General features: G+C 44.0%; 1 protein-coding gene across 4 annotated transcripts; it reads right to left on the reverse strand.

The window, feature by feature from the left end:
* Nucleotides 1-454: 454 nt before the first annotated feature.
* Nucleotides 455-21,635, reverse strand: mtg1 (mitochondrial ribosome-associated GTPase 1). 4 transcript variants are annotated; one of them, XM_024424296.2, is made up of 12 exons: nucleotides 21,385-21,635; nucleotides 18,313-18,503; nucleotides 14,829-14,893; nucleotides 13,592-13,696; nucleotides 11,851-11,937; nucleotides 9,311-9,367; nucleotides 5,242-5,332; nucleotides 5,061-5,122; nucleotides 4,872-4,968; nucleotides 3,516-3,597; nucleotides 3,233-3,345; nucleotides 455-3,011 (listed from the first exon to the last, which is right to left on the reverse strand). In XM_024424296.2, the coding sequence occupies exons 3-12, from the start codon at nucleotides 14,880-14,882 to the stop codon at nucleotides 2,914-2,916; spliced, it is 846 nt and encodes a 281-aa protein (XP_024280064.1). In that variant the 5' UTR covers nucleotides 14,883-14,893; nucleotides 18,313-18,503; nucleotides 21,385-21,635; the 3' UTR covers nucleotides 455-2,913. The 4 variants fall into 4 exon arrangements, with proteins under 4 accessions (XP_024280064.1, XP_024280062.1, XP_024280065.1 ...); XM_024424294.2 differs by lacking the exon at nucleotides 18,313-18,503; XM_024424297.2 differs by lacking the exons at nucleotides 18,313-18,503; nucleotides 21,385-21,635 and adding an exon at nucleotides 17,248-17,360.
* Nucleotides 21,636-26,611: the final 4,976 nt, after the last annotated feature.

Here is a 26,611-nt window from a genome sequence, read left to right on the forward strand (position 1 = left end):
TTACGCTACTGCTACTCTCTGTTCATCATATATGCATAGTTACTTTAACCATATCTACATGTACATACTACCTCAATCAGCCTGACTAACCGGTGTCTGTATGTAGCCTCGCTACTTTTATAGCCTCGCTACGGTATTAAGCCTGTCTTTTTACTGTTTTATTAACCTACCTATTGTTCACCTAATACATTTTTTGCACTATTGGTTAGAGCCTGTAAGTAAGCATTTCACTGTAAGGTCTACACCTGTTGTATGCGGCGCACGTGACCAAAACTTTGATCCAATCAGAACCAACATTTACTCTGTCATCATCTTCGACACGATATTCCTCAGATATGTTTACATCATAGACAATATATTGTAGATGAGTAAATTAGTTATACTATTTATGGATTAATAAGGCTAAATAATCAGCATACATGTAGAGGTGTAACGAAGACACTGTGAGTCGAGAAGCAGGTGAAACGTTTAATAAAACAAACATGGAATGAGAACATAACAGTAGGGTCTATGCATAAACACAGGATAAATACTGACTGGGAAAGGAACCTAAGGGAGTACCAGATATAGGGGAGGTAATGGAGTCCAGGTGTGCCTCATGATGATGTGCAGGTTTGCGTAATGATGGATCCTAGGACTAGGACTGGTTAGTATACCATGTCGCCGGAGGGGAGGAGCGGGAGTAGACATTACAGTACTGCCCCCCTGATGCGCGGCTCCAGCCGCAGGACGACGCCAACCAGACGGAAGACCAGAGGACGAGGAGCGGGCCGGTCCAGGCTGTGAAGGTGGAAATCACGGATGATGTTGGGATCCAGAATGTCCTCCACCGGAACCCAACACCGCTCCTCTGGGCAATACACCTCCCAGTCCACCAGGTACTGGAGCCGACCCCCACGACGTTAGTAGTTCAGTCGGGATTTGATGGCATAGGCCGGACTCCCGTTGATGTCCAGGGGGGGTGGAGGGGTGTCGTTGGGGACAGCATCAGTTAGGGGATCAGGAACCACCGGCCTGAGAAGGGAGACATGAAAAGAAGGTGAGATATGGTAGTCACTGGGAAGCTGTAATCTATACGTCACCTCGTTGACCTCCGGAGGACCTTGAACGGCCTCACAAACCGGGGGCTCGGTTTCTTGCAGAGTGGGATGTTCCTGTTGGGCTCCACACCAACCTACGGGGACCACCCTTAATGAAAGAGATGAGAGTACCAACGCTCCCGAAGTAGGTTATCCTGACAGATGGCCATTGCAATGAGTGTGTGCAAGGAGAGGTTGTCGTCTCGACAGGCCAGTTCCATCTGGACCTCCTCGCACAGTCCTCTTCTGAATAGCGTACGAAGCGCCGGCTCGTTCCAGCCGCTGGATGCTGCTACTGTCTGTTAGGTGAGCGTGTACCCTGCAGCAGTCTGGACCCCCTGCCGTAATTGAAGTAAACGCTCACCAACCTCTCTGCCATCTGGTGGATGATCGAAGATACATTTAAACAGAGCCATGAACCCTTCATATGAATCTAGCTCCTCCTCCTCTCTTCCAGATGGCCGTGGCCCATTCCAGATAAAGGGGAGGTAATAAGTGAGGTAATGGAGTCCAGGTGTGCCTCATGATGACGTGCAGGTGCGCAGAATGATTGATGCCAGGTGTGCGCACTGATAGACCCCAGGACCGGTGTTTAGTATACCGGCAACGTGGAACGCCAGAGGGGAGGAGCTGGAGTAGATGTGACAAGAGGGGCCTTGTGGCTCGTTCTACAGGTCTGCTATCCTGCCCTGGGGAGGCAAAGCTATTTTAGAGTCGGGGACAGAAGTCAGGATGGCCAGACATTGGTGGGAACTAAAAGGTATCGTTAAAAAGGAGCATTGACAAGTCAGCATCACATAATTTGTGAGACAAATCTCTCACTTATAGTCTCAGTAGCTGTCCAGTGTTCCAGATTTGAATGAAATTTGACCTAATAATGAATTACAATATGAGTGAAAGAGGTATTAAAGTATGTTAAAAAGCATCTTTTCTGTGTCCCCCTGCTTGTCCTGTTCACAAACAACAGAATGGTGCGGGCGTATACTGGTTATTATAAATATGAATTACAAGTAAACATCTGATTTCCGAGCTCAGCCAATGAGCCAACATCTTGCCAAAGTATGTGAGGTCACATAATATCAGGAAATAGCAAGCATTTTTGAAACCGTCTGTTTCAGATACAAGTTTGAAGTGGGGTTTTTGGTGAGTCAACATCATTATTTAGAGTGTACAGAATGAGCTGTTAAAAATGGGATCTTCATTGAAGTTACTTTCACTAAAAACAAATCTCTCTCATACACCTAAGAAGCTATATTCATATATATCAAATGGATCGCTAGCATACATTGTGAACTGTATACACTTAAATATGTGGTTTTTATAGGTAAACATTTATGCCCCTGCAGACTAATTAGACACTGACTTTCCATGACTGTGTCAGCAATAGTTGTACTGTTCCTATGAATGAGTGACGACTGCCAGCTACATAATTATTTCTAAAACGTTCATGACAAAAGCAATGAGCAAACTGAATTGAAATGTAATCGACCCCATCCATGAATCGAATGCCACACCCAATCCCAAATCAACCCCCTATCCCTAACCCACTACTCCCTTCCCAAAGCACTTTCCCCTCACCGGTTACTGTACAATCCCATTTAAAACTGTTGTGCAATCAAGACACTCTACATAAAATACATTTTATTATGATTGTGTGCATTTACACTAACAGGTACATTATGTACAAACAACAGTGTCGGCATTCTTACTGATCAGCTGCTCTGTGTTGGGTGAGACTAAAGAGCAGAGATGATAAACCACAAGGATTTCCTACAAGGTCTCTGGTGAGAGAGTGATCAGTCTGTGTTGTAGTCAGTCTGTGGTGTGGTAGTGGTCAGTCCAGCATGACCCGTCCCAGCTCTCCCTTCCTGAACGCTCTGATGAAATCATAGGCTGCTGCTGTGTAGTTAGGCACTGTGAGGGTGATGTTACCTAGGGAACACAGAGATTAGGTACATACACCATTAGCTTACCAAAGCCTTTAATAAGGCAAGTATAAAGATTTGTCTCGATGCCAAAACTTGACCCTGTAATAGTTGTAAGAACTGTACTATTACTCTGCAATTACTATGTAAATTGTTATATGTAAATACAATTTACTATGTAAATACACAGTTTTACTATATATTTAGTACGATATGGTTTACTCTTACCCACTCCAGTGATGGCTTTAACCCGTTGAGTCTTTCCCAGTTTGACAGCGATACGTTTCAACACCTGCTGGATGTCATCACTAGGCTCACTGAGATCATACCTCTCCACGTAACTACACACACACACACACACACACACACACACTTCATGTAACTAGACACAGAGAAACACTCAACTCCCAAGGTTACTAATAAACACAGCGACAGTAAAATCACTTTGAGTATCTCAATGGATTCAATGTCGCTGCAATATACAATATTGGAATCAATGCTTTGCCTGTACCTGTACTTCTCCAGTCTATTGAGAGAGAACAGTAGGTAGTCTGCCATGATGTCTTCTCCTACTAGATGGTCTAGGATGGTCCCTGACAGTAACAGCAGAGGAGGGAGTCATCATTACAACGGCCATACTGCATGTCCTGCTGATAATCACATGGCTTGATGTGGAGTCACTGTGTCAAAGGGCTGCCATATAATTCACACATGCTTCGATTGTTATATGAATGAGAGCATTGGAAAATTCATATTTATCCATACAGTGTGAGAGGCCCATCAGAGCTTGGCTGTTGTTATATTAGATTCCACTGGCGTCCCGAGTGGCGCAGTGGTCTAGGGCACTGCATCGCAGTGCTAGCTGTGCCAGCTAGAGATTCTGGGTTTGAGTCCAGGCTCTGTCGCAGCCGGCCGCGACCTGGAGACCCACGGGGCGGCGCACAATTGGCCCAGCATCGTCCGGGTTAGGGGAGGGTTTAGCCGGCAGGGATGTCCTTGTCCCATCGCGCACTAGCGACTCCTTTGGCGGGCCGGGCACATTGCACACTGACAGATGGCCAGGTGTTTCCTCCAACACATTGGTGCGGCTGGCTTCCTGATTAAGTGGGCATTGTGTCAAGAAGCAGTGCGGCTTGGTTGGGTTGTGTTTCGGAGGACGCATGGCTCTCAACCGTTGCCTCTCTTGAGTCCGTACAGGAGTTGCAGCGATGAGACAATTGGATACCACGAAATTGGGGAAAAATAAATAAATAATATATTAGCTTCCACTAGGTGACACTGTAACACTATGGAATACAGAGACCAGGTGGGTCCAGAACCATATATGTAATAGAACACCTTCCCAATATTGCGTTGCACCCCCTTTTGCCCTCAGAACAGCCTCAATTTGTCAGGACATGGACTCTACAAGGTGTCAAAAGTGTTCCACAGGGATGCTGGCCCAAGTTGACTCCATTGCCTCCCACCGTTGTGTCAAGTTGGCTAGATGTCCTTTGGGTGGTGGACCAGCAGCATTCTTGATACACACTGGAAAATGTTGGGCATGAAAACCCAGCAGCATTGCAGTTCTTGACACACTCAAATATTGGTGCGCCTGGCAACTACTACCATACTCCGTTCAAAGGCACTTAAATCTTTTGTCTTGCCCATTCACCTTCTGAATGTCACACATACACAATTCATGTCTCAAATATCTCAAGCATTAAAAGTAATTATTTTACCCGCCTCTTCCCTTTCATCTACACTGATTGAAGTGTATTTAACAACTGACCTCAATAAGGGATCATGCTTTCACCTGGATTCACCCGGTCAGTCTATGTCATGGAAAGAGGCTACACATAATTTGCCAGACCTAGTCTGTACTCACCACATAGGGCTAGCTTCATGCCTGTCTCCAGACTCTGTATCTTCGGAGGAAGGACACCAGGCGTATCTAGAAGATGGATGATGGGTCTCTCACACACCTCACAAGAGGAACACACAAACATTGAGTAAGTACTGAATATACACAAAAACAGACAAGTGACAGGAGCGCACAGGTGAAACCATCACTCACCTGTATTCTAGTCAACACTGCTTTGGTAATGCCTGGTTCCCCTCCTACTTTTGACCCCCGACCTAAAGGTAGAAAAAGATGGATCATCATTACTTCAACAAGGGTTAAATGAAATGCACATGACAAAACTATGCAAGGATTTATCCTAATCCCTATATCTCATTGTAACGTTAAATTGTACCTTTCTTGAGGTTGGTTCTCCTCAGAGCATTGATGAGTGATGACTTTCCAACGTTGGGCACCCCAATCACCATCAGACAGAAGTTGGTGTTCTGAACATTGAATAAACACACGTCATAACATGACCACATAATATGACCGTAACCACATTCAGACTAGAGGTCGACTGATTAATCGGAATGGCCGATTAATTAGGGGCGATTTCAAGTTTTCATTACAATCGGAAATCGGTATTTTTGGACACCGATTTTGCTTCTTTTTTTTTTTTTTTACACCTTTATTTAATTTTGATTTAACTAGGCAAGTCAGTTAAGAACACATTCTTATTTTCAATGACGGCCTAGGAACGGTGGGTTAACTGCCTCGTACAGGGGCAGAACGACAGATTTTCACCTTGTCAACTCGGGGGATTCAATCTTGCAACCTTACAGTTAACTAGTCCAACGCAATAACGACCTGCCTCTTGTTGCACTCCACAAGGATACTGCCTGTTACACGAATGCAGTAAGCCAAGGTAAATTGCTAGCTAGCATTAAATTTATCTTTATAAAAAACAATCAATCAATCATAATCACTAGCCAACTACACATGGTTGATGATATTACTAGATATTATCTAGCGTGTCATGCGTTGCGTATAATCTGACTGAGCATACATGCATACAAGTATCTTAAGTATCTGACTGAGCAGTGGTAGGCAGAAGCAGGCGCGTAAACATTCATTCAAACACCTCTTTCGTGCGTTTTGCCAGCAGCTCTTCGTTGTGTGTCAAGCATTGCGCTGTTTATGACTTCAAGCATATCAACTCCCGAGATGAGGCTGGTGTAACCGAAGTGAAATGGCTGGATGGTTAGCGCGTGCTAATAGCGTTTCAAACGTCACTCGCTCGCTCTGAGTCTTCTAGTAGTTGTTCCCTTGCTCTGCATGGGTAAAGCTGATTCGAGGGTGGCTGTTGTCGTTGTGTTCCTGGTTCGAGCCCAGGGAGGAGCGAGGAGAGGGACGGAAGCTATACTGTTACACTGGCAATACTAGAGTGCCTATAAGAACATCCAATAGTCAAAGGTTAATGAAATACAAATGGTATAGAGAGAAATAGTCCTATAATTCCTATAATAACTACAACCTAAAATGTCTTACCTGGTAATATTGAAGACTCATGTTAAAAGGAACCACCAGCTTTCATATGTTCTCATGTTCTGAGCAAGGAACTGAAACGTTAGCTTTCTTACATGGCAAATATTGCACTTTTACTTTCTTCTCCAACACTTTGTTTTTGCATTATTTAAACAAAATTGAACGTTTCATTATTTATTTGAGGCTAAATTGATTTTATTGATGTATTATATTAAGTTAAAATAAGTGTTCATTCAGTACTGTTGTAATTGTCATTATTACAAATAAAATGAAATCGGCCGATTAGTATCGGCTTTTTTGGTCACCCAATAATCGGTATCGGTGTTGAAAAATCATAATCGGTTGACCTCTAATTCAGACCACACAAAAGACCGTTGTTTACCCCCTCTATTCACCATACAATCCTCATGACAGCAACTAAAACACCAAAATAAAATGAATCACAACCAGATCAAAAGGACAACTAAATGATGTGGAACACAACAAACTTCCTGGTCAGACGCAGGTCAGAACTGTAACATTATGATTACATCATCCTCAGCCATGACACACAGGGTGCCGTAACAGCCTAACCTCCAATTACTGATTGAAGTGAATTTGTAAATCATTGTAATAAATTGAATTTAATGCGCTTTTTCATTGAAAAACAATCTCAAAGTACTACAGGGAAATGCAGAAGAATATAGAAAAACAAGACAGACAAAATAAGGACACAATTAGACAGGGCAACTGACAAAGAACACAGCTGACGCTACAAGGACAAAGACACCAAGGAGCACAGCTATAACTAAGAGAAGGCTTTTCTAAAGAGGGTGGTTTTTAGGCCAGTTTTAAAGGAGCCCAGAGTCTGTAGTGCCGTGAGTGCATTCCAGAGGCGGGAGGGCGGTCGAGCCAGTGTTAATTTCGTCAAGAAACATGGGTGACAAAAATATTAGTCAAACACCTATTTTTCAGTGGCAAATTGACGAGACTATAACTAACTAAATAGACCCAGAGAAAACTAACACTAAACAAAAAATAGTTTTCCATTTCACTTCACTAAAACGAGACTGAATTATCTATGTGACGAAACTCTGACAACTAAGTGGACTGGACAAGAGTTGGAGAGATTGAAAGCTTTTCAGTTATGAGGACAAGTAAAATTACCAGCACAGATGCAAAGCATTTTCTTCTTTGCTTATGGCCTTATAGAGTTGGTTGAGAGCGGTCTTAGTGCCAGCTTCGTTTTGTGGTGGTAAATAGACAGCTACGAATAATACAGATGATAACTCTCTTGGTAGATAGTGTGGTCTGCAGCTTATCATAAGGTGCTCTACCTCAGGCGAGAAATACCTCGAGACTTCTTTAATATTAGACATCGAGCACCAGCTGTTATTGACAAAGACACACACCCCCACCCATCATCTTACCAGAGGTAGCGTCTCTGTTCTGCCAGTGCATGGAAAATCCCGCTAGCTCTATATTGTCTGTATCTTCGTTCAGCCACGTCTCGGTGAAACACAAGATGTTACAGTTTTTAATGTCCCGTTGGTAGGATAATCTTAATAGTAGGTCATCAATTTTATTTTCCATTGATTGACGTTAGCGAGTAGAATGTAAGGCATTGGGAGTTTACTCGCTCGCTTCCGGATTCTCAGAAGGATCCCGATCTGCGTCCCCTTTTCCGGCATCTTTTCTTCACACAAAAGGTGTGGATCTGGGCCTGTCCAGTGAATGCAGGATATCCGACAAAATAATAAACCAAAAAAATGTTGTTCTTCTGCACCATCTTTACATGAGTCCATGTGTTATTGCATCGTTTATGTCTTCGCTATTACTCTACATTGTAGAAAATTGTAAAAATAATGAAAAAGCCTTGAATGAGTAGGTGGTCTAAAACTTTTGACCGGTAGTGTAGCTATTCAGCAGCCTGACGGTCTAGAGGTAGAAGCTATCGGCCAGTCTTCGTTTTAGCCATAACGCTCCTGTACTGCCCATGTCTGAGTGATGGAAGCTGAGAGAACAGGCCGTGGTATTGTAGGTGTCCTGGACGGCAGGCAGTGTGCACCCAATGGTGCGTTCAGCTGACCCTCTGTAGTGCCTTGCGGTCAGTGACAGTTGAGTTGCCGTACCAAGCTGTGATGCAGCCCAACCGTATGCTCTCTATGGTGCTCCTTTAGAACACTGAGGGCACTTTGGGATAGGCCACACTTTTTCAACCTCCTGAGGTTAAAGAGTCCCTGTTGTGCCTTCTTCACCACAGTGTCCGTGAAGAGTGCAGAGTGCATTGCAGTTGTCCAGCCTTGAGGTGACAAAGGCATGGAAGAGCCTCTCTGCATCAGACTGAGTAAGGGTGGGACGGAGTTTGGCAATGTTCTTGGTGATAAGAGTGATGCTTGATGTGATTGTCGAAGGTTAGAGAGGAGTCAAGCTTAATGCCCAGATTGTAAACATTGGATGAGAGGGGGATGTTCTTGCCTGTGAGGTGGGTTATCGGTGAGTGATTTTGCTGCTGTTGAAGGAAGTTTTGCTTCATCTAAGCCCTTATATCCTCAAGACAGGTGTTAATGAGCAGAGGGACTTGTTGAAGTTTTCAGATACAGCTGTGTCATCAGCATAGCAGTGTAAGATTATATTATTTATTACAGCTGATGACACGACCGAGAGTAAACAGAATGAACAGGATGTGTCCCAAGAACGGATCCTCGTGGGACAACACAACTGAAAAACGAGCTCAGGGCTGGTCCCGTAAGCATTCCAGGAGGATGGAAAGGAGACTGGACACACTAACATAGCTTCAAATTGACAACCAAATGAACTGGAATTTAGGGTAGTAAACCTCTCATTTGTTATCGTCTAAGACTGAACGTAGTCCTATACTACACATTCGTTTTTTTCTAAACACAAAATCTAAACCAATCAATCATTCCTCAATCAGTTTTAGGCCGTGACCTCACCTCCTCTCGGTGGAAGCGTGGCTGGCTCTCGATTAATTCTGTGACCATGGGAACCAGCTGCAACAACAGAAAGGAAGATTAACAGAGTAGGAGAGAGCTGTCACAATGTTACTAACTCGGTCTTCTGTGGAACTGTTATAACAAAAACTGCAAAGTCACCCTTTCTTAAAGGAAAGATTCACCCATTTTGAATGTTATATTGTTTTTGTGCATCTCTGAGTGATCTATCGATTCCCGGGGTCATTTCATGTGTATCTGAGCTACTGCCGTTAAAGCAGACAGAAACTCATCTGGTATGACGTAGCATTGCACCTCAGCCACGCTCAAGGTTCTAAACGACATCATAACCACCATCGATAAGACATTACTTGCAGCCGTATTAAACGACGTGGTCAAGGCTTTCGACTCTGTCAATCACCACATTCTTATTGGCAGACTCGACAGCCTTGGTTTCTCAAATGATTGCCTCGCCTGGTTTACTACTTCTCTGATAGAGTTCAGTGTGCCAAATCGGAGGGCCTGTTGTCCGGACCTCTGGCAGTCTCTATGGAGGTGACACAGGGTTCAATTCTCGGGCCGACTCTCTTTTCTGTATACATCAATGATGTTGCTCTACCTGCTGGTGATTCTCTGATCCACCTCTACGCAGACAACACCATTCTGTAAACTTCTGGCCCCTCCTTGGACACTGTTAACTAACCTCCAGACGAGCTTCAATGCCATACAAATCTCCTTCCGTGGCCTCCAACTGCTCTTAAACGCAAGTAAAACTAAATGCATGCTTTTCAATCGATCGCTGCCCGCACCTGCTCGCCCGTCCAGCATCACTACTCTGGACGGCTCTGACATAGAATGCGTGGACAACTACAAATACCTGGGTGTCTGGTTAGACTGTAAACTCTCCTTCCAGACTCACATTAAGCATCTCCAATCCAAAATTAAATCTAGAATCGGCTTCCTATATCGCAACAAAGCATCCTTCACTCATGCTGCCAAACATACCCTCGTGAAACTGACCATCCTACCGATCCTCGACTTCGGTGATGTCATCTATAAAATAGCCTCCAACACTCTACTCAACAAACTGGATGCAGTCTATCACAGTGCCATCCGTTTTGTCACCAAAGCCCCATATACTACCCACCACTGCGACCTGTACGCTCTCATTGGTTGGCCCTCGCTTCATACTCTTCGCCAAACCCACTGGCTACAGGTTATCTACAAGTCTCTGCTAGGTAAAGCCACGCCTTATCTCAGCTCACTGGTCACCATAGCAGCACCCACTCGTAGCATGCGCTCCAGCAGGTATATCTCATTGGTCACCCCCAAAGCCAATTCCTCCTTTGGTTGTCTTTCCTTCCAGTTCTCTGCTGCCCATGACTGGAACGAATTGCAAAAATCTCTGAAGCTGGAGACTCACATCTCCCTCACTAGCTTTAAGCACCAGCTGTCAGAGCAGTTTACAGATCACTGCACCTGTACTTAGCCTATCTGTAAACAGCCCATCTACCTACCTCATCCTCATACTGGTATTTATTTATTTTGCTCCTTTGTACCCCAGTATCTCTACCTGCACATTCATCTTCTGCCGATCTACCATTCCAGTGTTTAATTGTTATATTGTAATTACTTCGCCACCATGGCCTATTTATTTTCTTAACTTACCTCATTTTTACTCACTGTATATAGACTTTTTGTTTTCTTTTGTTCTACTGTATTATTGACTGTATGTTTTGTTTATTCCATGTGTAACTCTGTGTTGTTGTATGTGTCGAATTGCTACGCTTTATCTTGGCCAGGTCGCAGTTGCAAATGAGAACTTGTTCTCAACTAGCCTACCTGGTTAAATAAAGGTGAAATAAATTGTGGTAAAACTGCTCTCACTACACTGGAAGTTAATAGGAATACAACTTTTAGATCGCAAAAATGTCTATTATACACGTCAGATTTAAATTCTGGCCGATGTCATAACGCGAGAGTTTGTCTTCTCTGCAATGAGCTATTTGATCATATTTTTGCGATATTCCTACCTAGAGAATTTTTTTATTTGATAGAGGGTCCACCACATTTCTTCTATTTGTCTGCCTCTGCAGTCCAGGGTGCATTGCATGGCAGTTGCCAATGTCGTACTCCACTCTGCGAGGCACATCTAACTGAAAATGACTCCTAAATTGATAGCTGTAAAATCACCTAAAACAAACTGCACTAAGTCACTGATATTCTTTGGTATTAAATGTGTGTAGTTAAATTAGCTAGCTAGCTGCCTTGCTAGCCAGCCAGCCCATAGAGAGCATTGTGAGTTTTGTAGTCGACTTGAGCTGCAAAAGATTTCTACAATTTTCACGTTGCTACCAATCTTATTATAACAAAATAAAACATTTGTTCACCAAAAAATATTGTTCTCACACATTAGTGTTATATTTACCACCATTTATATTTATAAGAATTTTTGGTTTTGGGTGGATATTTCCTTTAAGGATCTTACAGGCTCTCACTCTCCTTTTTTGATGATGTTCTCCATCTCTCTCGGTCTCTCTTACCTTTTTGACGTTGTCATCTCTCTGTCTGAGGCAGTCTGTGAACAGGACCTTCTTCACTCCATGTCTTTCAAGCTGTTTCAAAATCATCTGGAGAGCAAAACATTCAGATCAGGACACACAAGTCTGCATCAGGACTACATACATACATACATTTTCCAGAAAATCACATTGTAGGATTTTTAATGAATTTATTTGCAAATTATGGTGGAAAATAAGTATTTGGTCAAAAACAGAAGTTTACCTCAATACTTTGTTATATACCCTTGTTTGGTAATGACAGAGGTCAAACGTTTTCTGTAAGTCTTCACAAGGTTTTCACACACTGTTGCTGGTATTTTGGCCCATTCCTCCATGCAGATCACCTCTAGAGCAGTGATGTTTTGGGGCTGTTGCTGGGCAACACAGACTTTCAACTCCCTCCAAAGATTTTCTATGGGGTTGAGATCTGGAGACTGGCTAGGCCACTCCAGGACCTTGAAATGCTTCTTACGAAGCCACTCCTTCATTGCCCAGGCGGTGTGTTTGGGATCATTGTCATGCTGAATGACTCAGCCACGTTTCATCTTCAATGCCCTTGCTGATGGAAGGAGGTTTTCACTCAAAATTTCACAATACATGGCCCCATTCATTCTTTCCTTTACACGGATCAGTCGTCCTGGTCCCTTTGCAGAAAAAAAGCCCCAAAGCATGATGTTTCCACCCCCATGCTTCACAGTAGGTATGGTGTTCTTTGGATGCAACTCAGCATTCTTTGTCCTCCAAACGCGACGAGTTGAGTTTTTACCAAAAAGTTATATTTTGGCTTCATCTGACCATTTGACATTCACCCAATCTTCTTCTGGATCATCCAAATGCTCTCTAGCAAACTTCAGACGGGCCTGGACATGTACTGGCACTGCAGGATTTGAGTCCCTGGCGGCGTAGTGTGTTACTGATGGTAGGCTTTGTTACTTTGGTCCCAGCTCTCTACAGGTCATTCACTAGGTCCCCCCGTGTGGTTCTGGGAGTTTTGCTCACCGTTCTTGTTATCCTTTTGACCCCACGGGGTGAGATCTTGGGTGGAGCCCCAGATCAAGGGAGATTATCAGTGGTCCTGTACGTCTTCCATTTCCTAATAATTGCTCCCACAGTTGATTTCTTCAAACCAAGCTGCTTCCCTATTGCAGATTCAGTCTTCCCAGACTGGTGCAGGTCTACAATTTTGTTTCTGGTGTCCTTTGACAGCTCTTTGGTCTTGGCCATAGTGGAGTTTGGAGTGTGACTGTTTGAGGTTGTGGACAGGTGTCTTTTATACTGATAACAAGTTCAAACAGGTGCCATTAATACAGGTAAATGGTGGAGGACAGAGGAGCCTCTTAAAGAAGAAGTTACAGGTCTGTGAGAGCCAGAAATCTTGCTTGTTTGTAGGTGACCAAATACTTATTTTCCACCATAATTTGCAAATAAATTAATAAAAAATCCTACAATGTGATTTTCTGGATTTTTTCCCCTCATTTTGTCTGTCATAGTTGAAGTGTACCTTTGATGAAAATTACAGGCCTCTCTCATCTTTTTAAGTGGGATAACTTGCACAATTGGTGGCTGACTAAATACTTTTTTGCCCCACTGTACACTCACACAGGTTTGTCTGGATAAAAACACAAAACAACCCGTCTGTATGTCAGACATTGTCATGCATCAACAGAAACAGACAAGCTTCCAGGTTACAGAAACAAAACAATGATCTGCTACAGTAGCCTACATGCTTGGCAGACAGGTCAGCCAGGTCCATCTTGTTCAGCACCAGGAGATGAGGTCTGACGTCCAGACTATCCTGGAAAAGAGGGTTTCTACCCGAGAACGGGATGTTCTACTGTTAAAGAAACTTGTTTGTCATTCGTTTGGGAGCTAATGCAATTCTTCAGGTCTCAAGACAAGGCGACTCATCCTGCAACCATGGTTGGTGATGTGAGTCTATCAGAGGGTATTGGGCAAGGTAGGGAAAGTGATGTATGCCACAACTGCCCCTTAGAACAAACTTCTCTGGTTTTAAACTGCTTATGTGGCATCAATATGAGCCATAAACATTTGTTATAGTGTCAAAATTGACTACAAAGTGTAAATAGGATCATTTGGTCATAAAGTCAGCCTTAGGTGAGTTCGTCATGTCTTACTGGGAGGATGGGTATGGATTACTTACATGGCCACTTTTGCCAATGATGTCCAATTGCCCAGAGACAACACGTTAAGGTCCGTCCCCAGCTGCCACATGGACATGTGTTGTCAAGTCTGCATATGGGTGGAAAGCACAAGCATTTAGCTCGGCAAATAGGAGTGAAAATGGGCTTACATAAATTTAGTTCAAACTTCCAATGCATTTCAACAATATTGCCAGATGGCCAGGAATGGATTACAACCGACACGGTCACTTCTGCTGCCTGTCAACCGTCAAACTACTGGTGTTGGTGAGTATGTTATCTAAGTAGATAGCTAGTACTAGCTAGCTAGTAGCTACTTTTGGTTATACAACCTAATTTGATAATGCTAGCGAGCCAGGCTATCTATGATTCCACAGATGAAAGGGGAATGATTCTGTAGCTAGCTAAATACATCAAGCTAACGTGTTTTGTGATGTAGCATTTCAGAGGAAGATGTGTGGGATGTTCACATTGAATACCCCACAAGCTGCTTTCAGCTTGGCTAAAGACAAGGTCAGCTCAGACTTTAGCCTACACGTTTCTGAATTTGCTGACCATTATGAGAAGGGAGAAGTCCTCTACTTCAAAATTTTGTTCTCTTCATAGCAAAGCTAGCTTAGCTTATCTCGCTGTACTCACTACTGGCCTTGTTTGTTGTGATTGAATGGCAAAGACACACCCACATCAAACCCCACACTCAAGAAAACGTTCTTTTGCCTTCAGTCAAGGCCGCTAGCATTTCTTAATGAGCATTGATGAAAAACACCAAATCAGGAAGAGCAATCGCCCTTTAAAGGATATTCTGGCATCGTGGATTTCTAGGATGCAGTCAACATTCTTCACACTGGCCTTCATCTGTTTCAGACCTGAAGAGAGACCAGAGGAGAGGAGGATGGGTTACTGTAACCTTCACTTACTATGAAAAGAGAGTTACACAGGTATCAAGGTTAACGAAGGTTACGCGAGTAACCACGGTTATGTGAGCTATTGGAGCACTACAATATGGTATCCTTTCGCTCAGCAAGATACATTCCACCCCCCCAACCCACGAGCGAGGCATCGATGCAAACTAGCTCCCTGCAGTGGACTGTTCTGTATCACTCTAACAGGAAGGAGTGAGAGTGCCATTTCAACATATTCCACACACATGCATTTGTCACCGATAGCTGATGATGTCTGCGTCGTCTCTTGTGTAGATGGTGAGAGAAGCCGCCTGGAGTGGCCTGAGGTGAAGGCCCAGCGGAATCAGAGAAGCCGACGTGAGTAGGCCGAGTAACTTCCAGGCACTTTAATACGGACATGGCTCGTCTAAGCCAGAAACGGTCTAGGTAGGCCTGTATCTTCTCCAATCTCACCTGAGGGAGACGTGTTGTCATAAGAATTGAGTCTATCAACATCCCCAGGAAGACCACCGTCTGTGAGGGAGTCAGGTTTCTCTTCTCCCTGTTTATGTTGAGGTCCAGGTCTTGAATGTGCTTCAAGATTATCCTTGTCTGCTGTAGCTTGCTCTCTTGATTGAGCACACACCAGCCAGTCATCCAAGTAGTTCAGCACTAGAATGCCCCCTGGAACATGATAGGAACTAGGTCTGCATCCATGCACTTTGTGAATGTACGCGGCACCAATGAGAGGCAGAACGGGAGGACTTTCGTAAGCCACTCCTTCGAAGGCAAGCCGGTGGTACTTCTAGTGATCTCGATGAACAGGAACATGGAAGTATGCATTCGTCAGGTCGAGCGTGGTCAACCATTGGCCGCTCAAGATTGCCTGCAACACCCACGCTGGCGAGAACATTTTGAACTTGAGCTCTTTTAAACATTTGTTGAGGCCTCGCAGGTCAAGAATCATCCGAGAGCTGCCGCTCTTCTTCGGAACTATGAAATACGTGGAGTAGAACCCACTTAGCCGTTCTAGCGGCTCTACAAGACTAGCCTTGTTCCTGTGTTTCTCACATTCTTCTCTGCAGAGAAGCAAGGCTATCTCCAACCGGAGCACTGAGGTGACCCAGATGTCTCTGTAGGACGGTGGTCGGCATCAGAACTGGAGTTTGTATCCCTCAGAACTAGGGACGGGTATTGTTAAGATTTTAACGGATTTACTATTCTTACCGATACTGTTTATTGATCTGGTACTTTAACGGTATTCTTATCGGTTCTTTTTGTTATTCTTTTATGAAAAAATAATAATTTAAGAACAGAATTAACATTGCTTTATTTTCTGAAATGTAAAATAAACAATTACTTACAGCAAAAGAAACAGCAATGTTTTGAACGAATCACTATTACAGACTAATGTTGTGATGATGGAAAACAAATTAAATAAACAATACTTTCTTGCAAAAGAAAATACAGTGGTATAGAGCAACACAGGTGGGGCATGCAGGTAGGCTGCAAAATGACTAACAGTTCTTAGGAGTTCTTCTGGAGAAAGATCAACATATTTGCCTTCTCTTGCAGAAGTGGGGACCTCTCCTGCAGTCGAAAATACCCTCTCACTAGTGGTGAAGGAGGCTTGAGCACAGAGGTAGTTTGTTGCAATGTTTGTGAGGGAGGGGCAGAGTATCTCTTCTCCCACCACCACATCACAGGATCTTCAGCCATGGGCCTTTGTAGAGCTCGACCTCTAGGTCAACACGCTCGCTGAGGGAGAGGGACGGGGTGTCCTGTTGGATTGTCAACCTCAACTCCCTGTCCTCCTCTGAGAACAGCTTCTCCAAGGCACTCCTTGTTTTGTACATTTAAAAAAAATGTATTTAACCTCTATTTAACTAGGCAAGTCAGTTAAGAACAAATTCCTATTTACAATGACAGCCTACCCCGGCCAAACCCAGACGACGCTGGGCCAAATTGTGCGCCGCCCTATGGGACTCCCAATCACGTCCGGATGTGATGCAGGTCCTGCAGTGACGCCTCCTGCACTGAGATGCAGTGTCTTAGACCACTGCGCCACTCGGGAGCCCAATGTCTCTTCCATTTCCTCTCCTTCTCCTTCATACTCCTCCTCCTGCTGCTGCAGCTGGTGCTCTGTGTGTCTGCTCCGGCTCCTCTGACAGCCCTGGTGTTGCTCCTGTCACATTGGCCTCAACAGTTGCCTTCCTCAGCCTGTTCCAGGTGGCGTCACTCACCGGCCTCCCTTTAAATATGGGGTCAATTGCTGTGGCCTCACACAGGAAGACTTGAATGTCCTCATCCTAATAGCGCTTTGAGAGGTTCTCCCATACCTTCTCTTTGATGGTTGCCACAAGCGTTGTATCTTCATGCTTCCCAGTGCTCTTCCAGTTTTTGGAGGATGGGTATGTTCTGTCCACAGGTGGCATTCTTTTCACATGACAGACAGTGTGGGTGTATGGAGGATTCCCATGAGCTGGACAAACTCCTCAGCCTTATGGAAGTCCTCGTCCTTCAGACGGTTCAGGTTGTCCTTGGTCATTGCTTTTCGCAGTCGTGGGTCCAAGGCTGCTGCTTGGATCGCTGGATACTGCTCCATGAATCTCTCTATCATTAGATAGAGCGAGTTCCGTCTGGTCTTGACATCAAGGATGAGTGAGTGTTGCGGAATGCCTGAAACAACAAAAAAATAACATACATTTAATTACCGCACACTTGAATATTCAATAAAAATTTTAAATGAGGGAATTTATAAATAATACTTTAAACTGTAATAGATTGAACAGGCATCTTACCAAGGAGCTGCTGCTTTTCCTTCAAGACTGTTTTGGACATTGAGGATCTCTTGAACCACACGACCACTGCTCTGATTCAGGCTGCCCATTTATTAATGATTTTCTGCGCTGCCAGATTCAATGTGTCCTATTTTTAGGACGTGTAGCCTCTTGATGGCAACATCCATATTATCAGCATTATCAACAGTCACAGCTACAATCTTGCTCGGCTCTATCTCAAACTCTTCCAGAATGTCTGAGATCTCCTCTGCCACTACTTGGCCAGTTTGCGATTTGTACACTGCCCTGGTGTGGAGGACCTTCTGTTTTACACTGCCCTGGCTTGTGTAGTGCACTGTAACTGTGAGATAGTGGTCCTGACAGAGGCTGGTCCACCTGTCTGATGTGATAGCCAGCTTTGGAACGTCCTTCAGCTCAGTGATCACATTGGCCTTTTCTACGCCATACTAGGTAGGAGTGAATGTGTCACCGAGGTAACTCCTGGAGAGAGGGGTATATTTGGGGTTGTGTTGTTGTGTATTGTGGAGTGATAGGACTAACATACAATGCTTTTATACTACTATATCCTAAAAATTAATACAATATTTACTGACAGACTGTTACCTAAAGCCCTTGGACTCCACTGTTGCAAAGTGGTGTAAGGCCTTTCACTATGAACTTGGTCACGGCTAGGTGGCACTCATTCACCCTCTCCTCAGTCATCCTCCCACTAGCTGCCAGCGTGAAGGGGCTTTGGGCTGGTCTTTGGCTTGGACCAGCGGTATTAGAGGGAGGAGTGGGTTGGTTCATTGTAGCTGCAAGTTTAACAAAAAATTAGCAACATTTTTAAAATGGGTGATTGAATTTATGAATACACCCATAGCTAAACAATCAGCTTGCTAATGGTTGCGTTTCCCCCCCTACATTATTCATCTCATATGCATACGTATATACTGTACTCTATATCATCGACTGCATCCTTATGTAATACATGTATCACTAGCCACTTTAACTATGCCACTTTGTTTACATACTCCTCATATGTATATACTGTACTCGATATCATCTACTGTATCTTGCCTATGCTGCTCTGTACCATCACTCATTCATATATCCTTATGTACATATTCTTTATCCCCTTACACTGTGTATAAGACAGTAGTTTTGGAATTGTTAGTTAGATTACTTGTTGGTTATTACTGCATTGTCGGAACTAGAAGCACAAGCATTTCGCTACACTCGCATTAACATCTGCTAACCATGTGTATGTGACAAATAAAATTTGATTTGATTTGATTTTGATCATGAACCCATGTTCGCATAATTGAGTTAACTCCAGTGTGTGGGCTCTAGACTGCTAGCATACATACCTAACGTAGACTGGGCAACGAGAGATGAACTACGAGCTAGGCAGTCAAAATGCATCTCTCTGCCTGTACATGATGCACTTTCCATAGATGTTTGGACAGATTGCTTGTAAGGGCGGAAACGAACGAGCAAAAGTGTTATGGCACTAGTTCCATTGAGCAGTCAGCATCGACTCTGGCGAAGTGTAACCACACTTTTTAACGTTTAGCTCTCTCCGTCATGGTCACTAACTAAGAGCAGGGTGCTGTGTGTGCTGTAGCGTTTGGGAATAGCAAAAACGCATCATAGACGAATGTCTTAATCTTATTGCAAATTAGAAACTGTTGGTGAGATAAAATGTGCATGATAACGTTTATGTAGCAATAATAAATAGGACATGTATTTTCTTAATTTCTCCAGTACCGAAAGCAGAACCGACAATGTCGGAGCTTATCAATACTATGGTATTTCATAATTTAGCCCTGGGGCCCGTTTAATACCGGGTTTCGGTACCCATCCCTACTCAGGACTGTGCCCAGTACAGTCCTGGAGGGATACCACCTGCCTCTCCCAGTTTGCCCTTTGGGCCTGGGAGAGACAGCCGACCGCCAGCACCTCAAAAGGACTGCCTGGGCCCGCCCACCTTTAGCTGCGTGCCGCAGCTTGTAAGGGTGGTCACGGCGCCTGTCCTGCTGTCGGGTGTAAAATGGTGGTTCCCATTTCCCTGCAGTCTCGGCGGTGGAGGAGGGGGGCCAAGACGTTGCTGTGCCACCCTCGACACACACTGCCCTGTCTTCCAGCTCCTCCGTGGGGGAGCAGTAGGGCGCGCATTCGGCAAGAACTCCTGCAAAGTCTCACTGCCTTTGTGCAGTTTTGTAGTCTTCCTGTATTGTTGAACCATGGCCCAAAGGTGGAACCTGGCGTGAAGGGGAGCTCCAAGAATGTTTTCTTAACTGTCGGTGGCAGTTTAGAATGTGCCAGCCAAAGATGGTGGCATGAAGTCACCATTCAAGGCCATCAGACTGTTAAACAGCCATCACTAACACCTACATACAGACTTGAAATCATTGGCTACTTTAATAAATGGATCACTAGTCACTTTAATTTTGCCACCAATGTTTACATATCTTGCATTACTCATCTTATAATTACATACAGTATTTTATAGGTAGGATTGCAGCATCATAACCAAGTTTGAGGCACGTCGTGATGGAGAGATTCCCGAAAGTGCTTTGCATCTGTTCCTCGCTTACTTTTTCAGGTCCTGGTTTGAGGTGAGGCACCTTGCCAACGATCTCCTTGTCAAGCATCCTTGCCACCATGTTATCCATCTCTGGATAGTGGTCTAGCCCCAAGGACTCTGCATCCATTAGAAGAGTCCACGGCCTGGTCTGGTTGTCGCAATGGAAGCGCCCTCCCATTAAGGAAATTAGAAGGGGGGGGGGGGCGAAATACTCCCCCCTTCTAATTTCCTTCATTTTGTGGCTAGAGTCAAATACTTTATGTGGCACACACTACTGGTCAACATGAGCTACCAAAATGATTCTGAAGTGTGCCATGCCTTGCAGTCCCAAGATAGAAGGGCGGGGAGAATTTCGGCAGGCAAGAAAATGTCCTTGCTGAAATCACCTCCCCTTCTAATTTCCTTAATTTTGGCACTAGAGTCAAATACTTTCTGTGGCACGCATCAGAGTCAAATACTTTCTATAGAACAAACTTCACGTCATAGGCAACCGAAATTAACAATTAATGTACGTGTTATATTAAACATAGAGGAGGGAGTAAAATGTAGGCAAGCGATAAGCATTTCACAACAACTTCTAGTCGAATAAGAAATGGGAGAGATGACGAATTTTGGCAAAGGGACTTATTTAGACTAATACACTTGAAACAAATAGCCAAACCGAAAACTGCAGACATTACTGGTGCCTCCCCCGCGATCAAAGGACACAAGTAAAAAAAAATAATAATAATGCTTTCTGCTACTACGATCAGTGAAACGTAGGCTAAACTGTCAACGGAGTGAAGAGCAGAAATCTCAACTAGCAAGCAAGTTGCAGCATTGAAGAATCGAGTGCGTGCGCGTTCACGCGAAGGGGGATGGGGGGGCTGCCCAGGCTACTAGGTTTATGTTAGAAACCTGGGCTAGATAACTATGTTAGTTAGTTTACTTTTTGCTTTCTTTGATTCTGTATTCATTTTGTGACCTCTAATAAGTCATGTCACATAGTAACTTAATTACAAGCGTTTAGCTAGATATAGCCAACAACTGACATAAAGATGCCTCACTAGCTAACACGTTGACCAGACCGCTCACGCGCGTAACGTTAGCTGAGAGTGCTCACCAACCTTTTGCCATATGTCTGGGGAACCAGTGGGCAACCTCTCTGTCGCCGAAGTCAAAGACCGTCCTGAAGTTTGCTGCATTGCGGAGTATCTGATGAAGCCTCATATTTGTTGTTTTAAAAACCGAAATATTAGTTTCTTTCACGTGTCTGAAGTAATCATGTGTATATGTAAATCGTTGGTCTGAAGTCCTCTGTCATTGACAGCATTTTACTGAAGCCATGTTCACATTGGTGTTACACTGTTTACATCCCGACTTTCCCTATTGTCACGGCGATTGAGTTCCGCTATTACAATTATTCTTTAGGCACTAAATGTCAGAATTATACTGTATAATAATCATCATAAAAATACCAATAATCATAAAAAATAATACTCATAGCTAATAATACAACGTATATACAGTATATTAGGGTGTCCAATCAAAACCGCATATTTTGACCAATGGGTAAACAAATATCTTAATTGTGTAGAATATATACTCCTCTAAGAAAACAAATGGTCCAAACCTCATGTCTCTATCATAATCCATTCAAAAGGGGTTGGAGTTCCCCATAGGGATAGAGAACAGGTGGAGGTGGGGGGAATCAGAAATAATTGTTAGCAGGTAGCCTAGAATCCAAAAGGCGAACAAAATATTGTCCATGTCTTAACCCTAACTGCAAATGTAAGTTGCTCTGGATAAGAGTATTTACTAAAATGTATCCTTGTAGGATGGCCAAAATTAGGATGACTAAAGCAACAGAGGCCAGAGAATTGTTTTTTTCAAAAATCAGGAAAAGGGCATTGGATCATGGCTGGATGCTCTGCGAGAACTAAGTGACAGGCTCACTGTTGAATTCAAATCAAATATATTTATATAGCCCTTTGTACATCAGCTGATATCTCAAAGTGCTGTACAGAAACCCAGCCTAAAACCCCAAACAGCAAGCAATGCAGGTGTAGAAACACAGTGGCTAGGAAAAACTCCCTAGAAAGGCCAAAACCTAGGAAGAAAGCTAGAGAGGAACCAGGCTATGAGGGGTGGCCAGTCCTCTTCTGGCTGTGCCGGGTGGAGATTATAACAGAACATGGCCAAGATGTTCTAATGTTCATAAATGACCAGCATGGTCAAATAATAATAATAGGAGTAAATGTCAGTTGGCTTTTCATAGCCGATCATTCAGAGTATCTCTACCGCTTCTGCTGTCTCTAGAGAGTTGAAAACAGCAGGTCTGGGACAGGTGGCACATCCTGTGAACAGGTCAGGGTTCCATAGCTGCAGGTAGAACAGTTGAAACTGGATTAGCAGCACGGCCAGGTGGACTGGGGACAGCAAGGATTCATCAGGACAGGTAGTCCTGAGCCATGGTCCTAGGGCTCAGGTCCTCCTCCGAGAGAGAGAGAAAGCGAGAAAGAGAATTAGAGAGAGCATACTTAAATTCACACAGGAAACCAGATAAGACAGGAGAAACACTCCAGATATAACAGACTGACCCTAGCCCCCCGACACATAAACTACTGCAGCATAAATACTGGAGGCTGAGACAGAAGGGGTCGGGAGACACTGTGGCCCCGTCCGACGACACCCCCGGACAGGGCCAAACGATAGTTCCAACCTCTGTGTAAGTGAATGGGGAGTAGGTGAACAGATGATCTCCGTATGTGTGGTTCCCACCGTGAAGCATGGAGGTGTGATGGTGCTTTGCTGGTGACACTGTGATTTATGTAGAATTCAAGGCACACTTAATCAGCATGGCTACCACAGCACTCTGCAGCGATACGCCATCCCATCTGGTTTGTGCTTAGTGGGACTATCATTTGTTTTCAACACGACAATGACCCAACACACCTCCAGGCTGTGTAAAAGGGCTATTTCACCAAGGAGAGTGATGGAGTGCTGCATCAGAGGATCTGGCCTCCACAATCACCCGACCTTAACCCAATTGAGATGGTTTGGGATAAGTTGGACCGCAGAGTGGAGGAAAAACAGCCAACAAGTGCTCAGCATATGTGGGAACTGTTGGAAAAGCATTCCAGGTGAAGCTGGTTGAGAGAATGCCAAGCTGTCATCAAGGCAAAGGGTGGCAGGATATAACTCCACCCACTTTGCCATAGCACAGCCCCCACACCACTAGAGGGATATCTTCAACCCCCAACTTACCATCCTGAGACAAGGCCAAGTATAGCCCACAAAGATCTCCACCACGATACAACCCAATGGGGGGGCGCCAACCCGGACAGGAAGATCATATCAGTGACTCAACCCACTCAAGTGACGCACCCCTCCTAGGGACGGCATGGAAGAGCACCAGTAAGCCAGTGACTCTGCCCCTGTAATAGGGTTAGACGAAGAGAATTCCAGTGGGGAGAGGGGAACCGACCAGGCAGAGACAGCAAGGGTGGTTCGTTGCTACAGTGCCTTTCAGTTCACCTTCACACTCCTGGGCCAGACTACACTCAATCATAGGACCTACTGAAGAGATGAGTCTACAAAAAACAATTAAGGGTTGAGACCGAGTCTGCGTCTCTCACATGGGTAGGCAGACCATTCCATAAAAATGGAGCTCTATAGGAGAAAGCCCTGACTCCAGGTGTTTCCTTAGAAATTCTAGGGACAGTAAGGAGGCCTGCGTCTTGTGACCGTAGCGTACGTATGTACGGCAGGACCAAATCGGAAAGACAGGTAGGAGCAAGCCCGTCTAATGCTTTGTAGGTTAGCAGTAAAACCTTGAAATCAGCCCTTGCCTCAACAGGAAGCCAGCATAGAGAGGCTAGCACTGGAGTAATATGATCAAATTTTGGGGTTCTATTCAAAATTCTACCAGCTGTGTTAAGCACTAACTGAAGTTTATTTAGTGCATTATCTGGGTATCCGGAAAGTAGAGCAATGCTTGTAATCTAATCGAGAAGTGACAAAAGCATGGATTAAGTGTTCTGCATCATTTTTGCACAGAAAGTTTCTGATTTTTGCAATGTTACTCAGATGGAAAAAAGCTGTCCTTGAAACAGTCTTGATATGTTCGTCAAAAGAGAGATCAGGGTCCAGAGGAATGCTGAGGTCCTTCACAGTTTTATTTGAGATGACTGTACAACCATCAAGATTAATTGTCAGATTCAACAGAAGATTCTTTTTGTTTCTTGGGACCAAGAACAAGCATTCTTCAAGTGCGGTTGCAAAAACGATCAACCTCTATGATGAAACTGGCTCTCATGAGGACCGCCACAGGAATGGAAGACCCAGAGTTACCTCTGCTGCAGAGAATAAGTTCATTAGAGTTACCAGCCTCAGAAATTGCAGCCCAAATAAATGCTTCACAGAGTTCCAGTAACAGACATAACTCAACATCAACTGTTCAGAGGAGACTGCGTGAATCAGGCCTACATGGTCCAATTTCTGCAAAGAAACCACTACTAATGGACACAAATAATAATAAGAGACTTGCTTGAGCCAAGAAACATGAGCAATGGACATTAGACCAGTGGAAATCTGTCCCTTGGTCTGATGAGTCCAAATTTGAGATTTTTAGTTCCAACCGCCGTGTAAGTGAACGGAGAGTAGGTGAACGGATGATCTCCGTATGTGTGGTTCCCACCGTGAAGCATGGAGGTGTGATGGTGCTTTGCTGGTGACAGTGTCTGTGATTTATGTAGAATTTAAGGCACACTTAATCAGCATGGCTACCACAGCATTCTGCAGCGATACGCCATCCCATCTGGTTTGTGCGTAGTGGGACTATCGTTTGTTTTCAACACGACAATGACCCAACACACCTCCAGGCTGTGTAAGGGCTATTTCACCAAGGAGAGTGATGGAGTGCTGCATCAGAGGACCTGGCCTCCACAATCACCCGACCTTAACCCAATTGAGATGGTTTGGGATAAGTTGGACTGCAGAGTGGAGGAAAAACAGCCAACAAGTGCTCAGCCTATGTGGGAACTGTTGGAAAAGCATTCCAGGTGAAGCTGGTTGAGAGAATGCCAAGCTGTCATCAAGGCAAAGGGTGGCTACTTTGAAGAATCGCAAATATAAAATATTTGTTTGGTTGCACTTTGTTTTATTTCATAGCTTATGTTTTAACTATTACTCTACGATGTCGAAAATAGTAAAACCTTTGAATGAGTAGATGTGTCCAAACATTTGACTGGTACTGACTGTATATATACAGTTGAAGTCGGAAGTTTACATACACCTTAGCCAAATACATTTAAACTCAGTTGTTCACAATTCCTGACATTTAATCCTAGTAACAATTCCCTGTTTTAGCACAGATAGGATCACCACTTTATTTTAAGAATGTGAAATGTCAGAATAATAGCAGAGAATAATTTATTTCAGCTTTTATTTTTTTCATCACATTTCCAGTGGGTCAGAAGTTTACATACACTCAATTAGTATTTGATAGCATTGCCTTTAAATTGAGTTACTTGGATCAAACGTTTCGGGTAGCCTTCCACAATAAGTTGGGTAACTGAGCCAGGTTTCTCTTTGCTCGCACACACTTTTTCAGTTCTGCCCAAACATTTTCTATAGAATTGAGGTCAGGGCTTTGTGATGGCCACTCCAATACCTTGACTTCATTGTCCTTAAGCTATTTTGCCACAACTTTGGAAGTATGCTTGAGGTCATTGTCCATTTGGAAGACCCATTTGGGAACAAGCTTTAACTTCCTGACTGATGTCTTGAGATGTTGCTTCAATATATGCACATCATTTTCCTCCCTCATGATGCCATCTATTTTGTGAAGTGCACCAGTCCCACCTGCAGAAAAGCACCCCTACAACATGATACCTCAACCCCGTGCTTCATGGTTGGAATGGTCTTCTTCAGCTTGCAAGCATCCCCCTTTTTCCTCCAAACATAACGATGGTCATTATGGCCAAACAGTTCTATTTTTGTTTCATCAGACCAGAGAACATTTCTCCAAAAAGTACGCTCTTTGTCCCCATGTGCAGTTGAAAAACGTAGTCTGGCTTTTTTTTATGGCGGTTTTGGAGCAGTGGCTTCTTCCTTGCTGAGCGACCTTTCAGGTTATGTCGATATAGAACTCGTTTTACTGTGGATATTGATATCTTTTGTACCTGTTTCCTCCAGCATCTTCACAAGGTCCTTTGTTGTGCATGACACAAGTCATTGATTTGCACTTTTCGCACCAGTTTTCCGCATTATTGTGTGCTCCCATGGTGTTTATACTTGCGTACTATTGTTTGTACAGATGAACGTGGTAACTTCAGGTGTTTGGAAATTGCT

This window comes from Oncorhynchus tshawytscha, linkage group LG06 (genome assembly GCF_018296145.1).
Source record: "Oncorhynchus tshawytscha isolate Ot180627B linkage group LG06, Otsh_v2.0, whole genome shotgun sequence".
Lineage (NCBI taxonomy): Eukaryota > Metazoa > Chordata > Actinopteri > Salmoniformes > Salmonidae > Oncorhynchus > Oncorhynchus tshawytscha.